This window comes from Lupinus angustifolius, chromosome LG13 (genome assembly GCF_001865875.1).
Source record: "Lupinus angustifolius cultivar Tanjil chromosome LG13, LupAngTanjil_v1.0, whole genome shotgun sequence".
Lineage (NCBI taxonomy): Eukaryota > Viridiplantae > Streptophyta > Magnoliopsida > Fabales > Fabaceae > Lupinus > Lupinus angustifolius.
The window spans coordinates 3,249,143-3,256,636 of record NC_032021.1 but is presented as its reverse complement, the minus strand read 5'-3'; the positions used below and the strand labels follow the sequence as shown (position 1 = coordinate 3,256,636).

Here is a 7,494-nt window from a genome sequence, read left to right as displayed (position 1 = left end):
CAATATAGTATGAAAAGAAATAATGGGATTCCCTTATGAACCATGTAATAGTGAGTGGTAGCCTTATTTTTCTTGGTACTACGAAGGTATACCTTTATTATTTTTGAGTAAAGAACTAATTCATTTTGAGGTGCATGACTACTCCTTCCAATAATTTTCGCTGTCAGGTGCGTGGCCCTTATTGATATGTAAAGAATATGTGATAATCCTCATGAAGTGGCAATGATTAATTTGATAAAAAATATGCATATGAAACCAAGCTTAGTAATGTAGAAAACAAGATTAAATAATAACACTTATGATTGCAATCCCATATAAACAAAACATCTCAAAAGACAACACTTGCAAGATCAAACTATCAACAAATATTACACACATTGATAACATTCTTTGGATACAAACTGAAAACAAACAAAACATGCACAACAATAACTAGGAAAAGCAAAGTTGAATAATTATGTACCCACCATCAATCAAATTAAGCTTTTTTAACATTAGCTTCAAGGCCTAATCCCTTTCTAGTTTTACCCACAAACAAATCTCCTGATTTGATAATGCCAGGAAACCTTCCAAGGATAGTGATGAATGGTAACTGTGCAACCCCTATTTTCCTTCCAAGTGAAACAATAGATATTGGTGCTTGTGCCTTATAAGTTCCTAATTTTTGTTCTTTGCCTCCTCCCTCTGTCAATAGCTTTAAGTTCTTGGCAACCAAAAGAGCATGAGCTTGTGCATACACCCCTTGTTTTATTTCCTGTACCATACACTTCAGGTCAGACAATCTTATATTAAAATATCACAGATTTAGTGCATATTATCAAATTACAGACATATAAAAAATCCTCATACTAACATACTAAGAAATACATTAAGATTTTAGGTTACAATATAATGTTAAGTCCATTTATGTGATTCTTCGTTTAGCCCATTGAAGCCAATACACGTCTATTCGATGTCTTTAGCTCTCCGGTTCAAATGGTAAGGAAAAAACAATGATATGAATATAAATATCCTAATGGTAAGGAAAAACAATGATATGAATATACTTCCAAAATGGCTTGGTTTTGGTTAGCACTTACTTGAACATCTGTAATATCTCCAATTGCGAAAATGTTGTCCCGACCCTTGACTCTCAAGTATTCATCAACCTTGACCCTTCCACCAGCATCCAAATCATCCTTCAAAAAAGTTTCTCTAAGCCATGCTGAACCAAGTGGTTTCCCTATAGATAGAAAATGAGCATCTGCTTCAATAGTCTCTCCAAGTGAAGTTAGATATGTCTTATTTCCATCTCTGTGGGAGTCCAACTCAACTGATTGCTCTAGTTTCACATCAACTTTCTTTGATTTAAGCCACTTCAAAGTCTTACTTGAAGCTTTTGGCCCAATGTATTCCAGCAACCTTGATCCTTTGTGCACTATAGTGACCTTCTTGTCCGGAAAATCGACGGCAATCTCTGCGGCAAGCTCGACGCCGGTTGGACCTCCCCCAACAATCAAAACTGAACTTGCAGATTTTATCTTTTCATTTCCTGCCAGTGAAAATAATTGTCACCACTCATGAAATACAACAACAACAAGTCAACAACCAAGTCTTTATCCCAGTAGGTGGAGTCGGCTACATGGATCAAACGATGTCAAATGTTCTATTATAAATCATGTTCATTGACAAAGTGTTGAGCTCTAACTCTTTTCTTTATTGAATAATGCTGGATGCAAACAATATTGATGTATCAAAAGACTAAAGGCTATAGAGTGTTACCTTCTTTGTATTGGTCAATTCTTTCTGTCCTAGTTTTGGGGATAGGTTCTTTGTGGCCAGTGGCAATAACAAGATAGTCATAGGCAATTTGAGTGCCATCTTCAGTAAAGACTTCAGTTTCAGATATGTTGACAGCACTGGATGTAACAAGATCACCTTTTGTGAAGTATTCTCTATGGTTAATCACTATCCTTTCTGCAACAGATGGCTCCACCAATGCCCTCAAGTTTGCCCATGGAATCTCAAAATACTCCTTCCTGTGTTCAAAAGCTCTCAGCCATTACAACCATTTACATAATAAGTTCCATGTATATAGTGGTCCACACAAATATTCCTCAAATAAATTATGGAGAACCATAAATTAGAAATGCAAAGTTACACATTCAGTTGAACATAGAAAACAGCATTGATTGAACTATAGATAGACAATGATTTTGTTACATATACAAAGATAGAACTCACGGATCAATAAGGGTGACATTGGCCTGATGTTGAAGATTTTTAGCAAGGATGGCACCAGCAACACCACCTCCTACAATGACCACTTTCTTATCCACCATATTCTAAGCTTGTAATTTGTTCTCCTTTGATCACAGTTGAAGTTAACTTTGTTATGATTCCTCAACTCTCAACAAACAATATAAATAGATGTTGTTGCGTCATTGCATGTATCATCCAAGATGCATTTAGACATATAAATGACCAAAACCAATTTGGTATAACTAGTCAACTAACTAATTTCCTAGTTGACAACCAGAATGAGATGGCATAACTTCTAACATCACAATTTCTCAATGAAAATATTATTAAAAAAAAGTATATAATATTCATGAATCATGATGAAGTAAACTTAAAATATTGTCTGATTGCCTTTGCCTGCATAAATAAGCTGTAACTCACTAACTTGTTAGGTAAGATATTCTTAGAGGAAATTATTCAAATAAAGCGGCCAAAAATAAAATCATGATAGAAGATTCTCTCTTTAGTTTTTTTCTTTTCCAAATGGATCCCACTGTAAAGGTGTCATGGAGTTGTAGGCAATGAGATTTCCTGTGGAAACTGTAGATTAGCTCATTGTGATGAATGTTGGCATCAAGTTACTGGAACCTTCTTAGTATAATATAAAATTGTGTTTCCTAGGACCCAAAGAAAATTATGTCTCCTACTTGTAATACTTGTCTTATACATTAAGAATTATTGGTTTGATACTTTGATTCAGTCTAAATTCATTTAGTTTAAGATAAGATTAGTGTCAATTACTTTATCAGCTTTTGACTAATAGAATGGAATATTGATTTTTCTCTACTCTCTAGATACTTTGGCATGGTATTCTTATCCAATTATCTCTTTAATATTCATTTTTACTGTGTACTTCATGCAGGGGCGGAGCATGGAAGGGACAGGTGGGGCAGCTGCCCCCTGGAATTTTTTTTTATTTTTCTTCAAATATTTTTTTACTTTTTACTCTACTGAAACATATTTATTGTCCTACAAAATGTGTTATTTCATGTGTCACTTAGTATGTTTGACCAAAAAGATATTTCATTATTAAACTTTCAAATTATTAAATGTGACACATAGAAATACAAACTTTTTGAATCAGATATACTTTTTTTACCTACACCCAAATGATGTATTATATATATATATATATATATATATATATATATATAGTCCAAAATTTCTATTGTGTGACTTTCAATGAGCAATAAGATTAGGTTAATATGTCAATGACAATATTTTATTTTTGGTATCGTTAGCCATTTAAGTTTGAAATTTTTTCTATTTATTTAATTAATTATAATTAAATATTATTGCCCCCTCTAAAATTTAGTTCAAGATCCGCCACTGACTTCATTCCAATCCTGACAAGATAAAATGAGTCATAAGATTTGGTTTTGGGTTTGTGTTGGTAGGTTGCTGAAGATAGTAAAAGGGGTTTTCTGCTTTCTTTTGCCATTAGTAAAAGCAGAATTTGAACCTTTCTGTTTTTCTACATTTTATGTTCTTGTCATTACCATAACTATCAATAAAATATTATACATACATACCTAAACTTTTTTCCTAAAAATTCTAATTCAATAATATAGCACATATAGAAGTTAACAATCAGAATGCTAAAAGGATTCAACATGCAAGTGGAGAGAAAATGACATTTTTTAGTAGGCATGGTTAGGTTGATAACAGGACTGAAGGGACAACATGGTTAAATCTCCATAAAATAAAACCAGATATATAAGAGAGGCATGTAGTATATCAAACATATTGCAAACAAACCCACCAATTATTTAATCAATATTATCAAACAATAGATGTCAATGCTACAATAGTTTAGTAGTAAGTAGTAGCATCTGCATCTCGGGCTTCTGATTCACACAATTACATCTTCAGAATGACCACTTAACATCATCAAAGTAATATACATATAGTACAAATAATTTCTTTACAGGAAAGAGTATAATGAAAATATAAAAATAGTGTACAGTAACTAGAAACAGAATAGTTATTTGATTTTGTATACACACCAAAACCATGCATAACAGATAATACAGACTCAAGAAGTGAGTCCCATTTGTTTTCTTGTTTTACCAACAAACAGATCCCCAGACTTTATGAAGCCAGGAATTCTTCCACTGATTGTCAGGAATGGGAACTGCGCCACCGCATCTTTCCTCCCGAGTGAAACTATTGCCAAGACCGAACTTAGCGGCTTGTAAGTTACCAACCTACACTCTCTTCCTCCCTCCATTATCACCTTCAAGTTCTTCACAACCACTTCAGCATGCTTTTGTGCCAAAAAACCCTGCTTTATTTCCTGTTGCATGGGTTTCCATTAAAAAACTTCCTATTATGCGGCTTGCAAAAAAGATTTAAAAAGCCAACAAGATTTATAGCATAGAACCAATTTATATGGGAGAAAAATCAAGGTGACTTGTAAATAAAGAGCCCAACTAACATGATCACATAAATCTGAAGAAAAATATGCATATAAACCCAGTTTTAAAATTTGATATCACATGCTACGCTTGAGTCTCTAAATTCAAGGGTTTAGGACACTTCTTCCCTAAGAAAATTGCTGAACAAGACCTAAAGAACAATAATGAAAGATACGGACAAACAGTAAAACCTCCAGTCAGCTGCCAAAGAAATACAATAGTGCAATGTGGTAAATATCTTAAGTAAAATTGGGGGAAATTAGAATCATGAGATTGCTATAATTAATTGACAAAAACACACTAATTTTCCCATTAATAGTAATTAGGCCAAGTACAATTCTCATCTTTGTAGATTTATATTTGTGTTATTATCGAGTAGAATATCAATTCTAGCAAAAATTAGGGCAGTGTGACCTCTCAGCCTAGTTCAAGAAAAACGGACAGAACATAAAGGGAATAGCATGAGAGAAGGGACTGAATAACCTGTTGAGTTTGTTATAAAATGGTATGATTATGTATCAAATTATACAATTTCGAAATGTTAAATCAATTACTTATCGTAAGTACTTACAGGAATGTCTGTAATATCTCCGATTGCAAAAATGTTGCTCCGACCCTTGACTCTTAGAAGTTCATCTACCTTAATCCTACCTTGAGAATCCATGTCATTCTTCAACACAGTTTCCCTAAGCCATCCTGAAGCAAGTGGTTTGCCTATGCATAGAAAATGACAATCTGCGTCAATGGTCTCTCCATGTGAAGTCTGATAGTATCCATCTGTAACAGAGTTCAAGTCGACTGATTGCTCTAGTTTCACCTCAACATTCCTTGATTCCAACCAATTTAGAGTCTTATCAGCAGCTTTTGCCCCGATGAATTCCAGAAGCCTTGATCCTTTATGCACTAGTGTAATCTTCTTTTCTGGAAAATCAACAGCTATCTCTCCAGCTAGTTCCACACCAGTGGGACCTCCTCCAACAATCAAAATGGAATTCGCAGATTTTATCTTTTGATTTTCTGCCAAAGAAAAGGAACTTCATACCTTAAGCACTGAATATATCAGTTCATTAACGGATGAACATAATTTATATAAACATTCAAAAAAAAATATTTTATATAAACTCAAGGTGACCCTACTTAGTGGGATTAAGGCTTGGTTGTGTTGTTGTATTAAAAAAACATGATGCATAATGGGAAATATCAATGCATGATATAGACATATGGTTGGATACTTGGATCCCCAAAAAAATACAAAATAATCCCAGATAGCTCTAAACAAGTAAAACGATGTAGGTAGCCATGTACTCATAATTCAGGCGGTTGTTGTGCATTCTAATATTTATTCGATGGCTGTACAAGAGCCCCATGTTCTTTTTTTTTAATGAGTATACTTAAAACCGTATAATGCTTCATTTCATGTCATGTGATAAAGGACTTGCATCCCGTTCCAAAAACTAGGCCAACTTGAATCCAATGACCAACCTACTCTTCTCAGAGATTAGCTTAGTAACTATAATATCAGAGTTCAGAAACAGTGGCATACAGTCTTTGTTGTAGGTGTAAGCCTAGCTTATTGTCTACATACTCTGCATCAGTTTAAATTCATAACTTATTTGTTCTCTATCAAAGACTCTCTATGAAGGTAAAGATAATATGTCCAACTCTACCTGCTTTGTACTGATCAAGTCTTTCACTCCTAGTTTTCGGGACAGGATCTGCATGGCCAGTGGCAATAACAAGATAGTCATAAGCAATCTGACAGCCATCTGCAGTCAACACTTCAGTCTCCGTCACATTGACGACACTGGACGTAACAATGTCGCCATTGGTGAGGTAATCTCTGTGGTTGATTAAAGTCCTCTCTGCGAAGGTTGGCTCAACCATTGCCCTCAAGTTTGCCCATGGAATCTCAAAATACTCCTTCCTGGATTCAAATCAATTGCACTCAATCAAGTGAAACCAAGGCATTACAACTATGTCCATGTAAAAAGTCCAATACTTCAATAATCAACATAGTGTTTTTTAACATAACTCCAATCATTAACAAAACTAGATAACAAACACTTCCAAATACACACTTCTCAAGTCCAAAATTGAAACTTTGGGAAATCCCAAATTCCATTAAGGGTAAAACTTTTCAAAGCCACAAGATGGTGGAAAATGCCCCACTATGCATATATTCACATAAAATCTGAAACCCTATCAAAACCACATGCAACATTAACTTCAACGATTCAACCCAATAACCCTATGGGTTAAAAATAAAAGTGGGTATTGCAATTTTCTAATATTGAACTAAAAATTTCTGTAGAATCATAATCAAACAAAGGCAAAGACATTTTTTTTATACATTTTGAAGTAAGAAAAAGAAAGAGAAGTTAATTACGGATCAATGAGAGTGACATGGGCATCGAATTGGAGAGATTTAGCGACGAGAGAACCAGCAACACCTCCTCCTAAGATCACCACTCTATTTCCATTTTCTCTCTTTTCCATTTTGATTATTTGCTTCTTTTTTATCGCAGATTTCATTTTCTGCTTCAGATGGTATTTATATATTTATTTTATATTTTATTTAGAATAAATAGATATAAATAATGAAGAATATGTACTATGGCTACACAAATAATTTTGAGGAAACTTGGAATGGGTAGCAGAATAAACTTTTTCGTTTACTTCAATCTTCCATCATCTTTTTAGAATATGTCTTCACAGAGCTATGCTACATTGAGAAAAAGATAATTTCCAGAGAGATTTTTCCTTTCGGTTTTAAAAGAAAAATTCATTGTAACTAATA

General features: G+C 33.9%; 2 protein-coding genes across 2 annotated transcripts; both read right to left on the bottom strand.

Annotated features, from left to right (window-relative positions):
- Positions 271–2,517, bottom strand: LOC109363220 (apoptosis-inducing factor homolog A-like). The gene is made up of 4 exons (XM_019609401.1): positions 2,224–2,517; positions 1,762–2,018; positions 1,080–1,531; positions 271–754 (listed from the first exon to the last, which is right to left on the bottom strand). The coding sequence occupies exons 1-4, from the start codon at positions 2,319–2,321 to the stop codon at positions 479–481; spliced, it is 1,083 nt and encodes a 360-aa protein (XP_019464946.1). The 5' UTR covers positions 2,322–2,517; the 3' UTR covers positions 271–478.
- On the bottom strand, positions 4,027–7,233 carry LOC109325346 (apoptosis-inducing factor homolog A-like). Its single transcript, XM_019557649.1, has 4 exons — positions 7,084–7,233; positions 6,365–6,621; positions 5,269–5,714; positions 4,027–4,576 (listed from the first exon to the last, which is right to left on the bottom strand). The coding sequence occupies exons 1-4, from the start codon at positions 7,227–7,229 to the stop codon at positions 4,316–4,318; spliced, it is 1,110 nt and encodes a 369-aa protein (XP_019413194.1). The 5' UTR covers positions 7,230–7,233; the 3' UTR covers positions 4,027–4,315.

What these genes read in the sequence shown, in the direction of transcription:
- LOC109325346 (XM_019557649.1), bottom strand. Translation starts at nt 7,229, where the DNA reads ATGAAATCTGCGATAAAAAAGAAGCAAATAATCAAAATGGAAAAGAGA. An exon ending in CATGTCACTCTCATTGATCC is followed by an intron (nt 6,622 to 7,083) that starts GTAATTAACTTC and finishes ATTTGAATCCAG; the next exon opens with GAAGGAGTATTTTGAGATTC. An exon ending in ACTTGATCAGTACAAAGCAG is followed by an intron (nt 5,715 to 6,364) that starts GTAGAGTTGGAC and finishes TTTCTTTGGCAG; the next exon opens with AAAATCAAAAGATAAAATCT.
- LOC109363220 (XM_019609401.1), bottom strand. Translation starts at nt 2,321, where the DNA reads ATGGTGGATAAGAAAGTGGTCATTGTAGGAGGTGGTGTTGCTGGTGCC. An exon ending in AATTGACCAATACAAAGAAG is followed by an intron (nt 1,532 to 1,761) that starts GTAACACTCTAT and finishes TTTCACTGGCAG; the next exon opens with GAAATGAAAAGATAAAATCT. An exon ending in GAGATATTACAGATGTTCAA is followed by an intron (nt 755 to 1,079) that starts GTAAGTGCTAAC and finishes TGTATGGTACAG; the next exon opens with GAAATAAAACAAGGGGTGTA.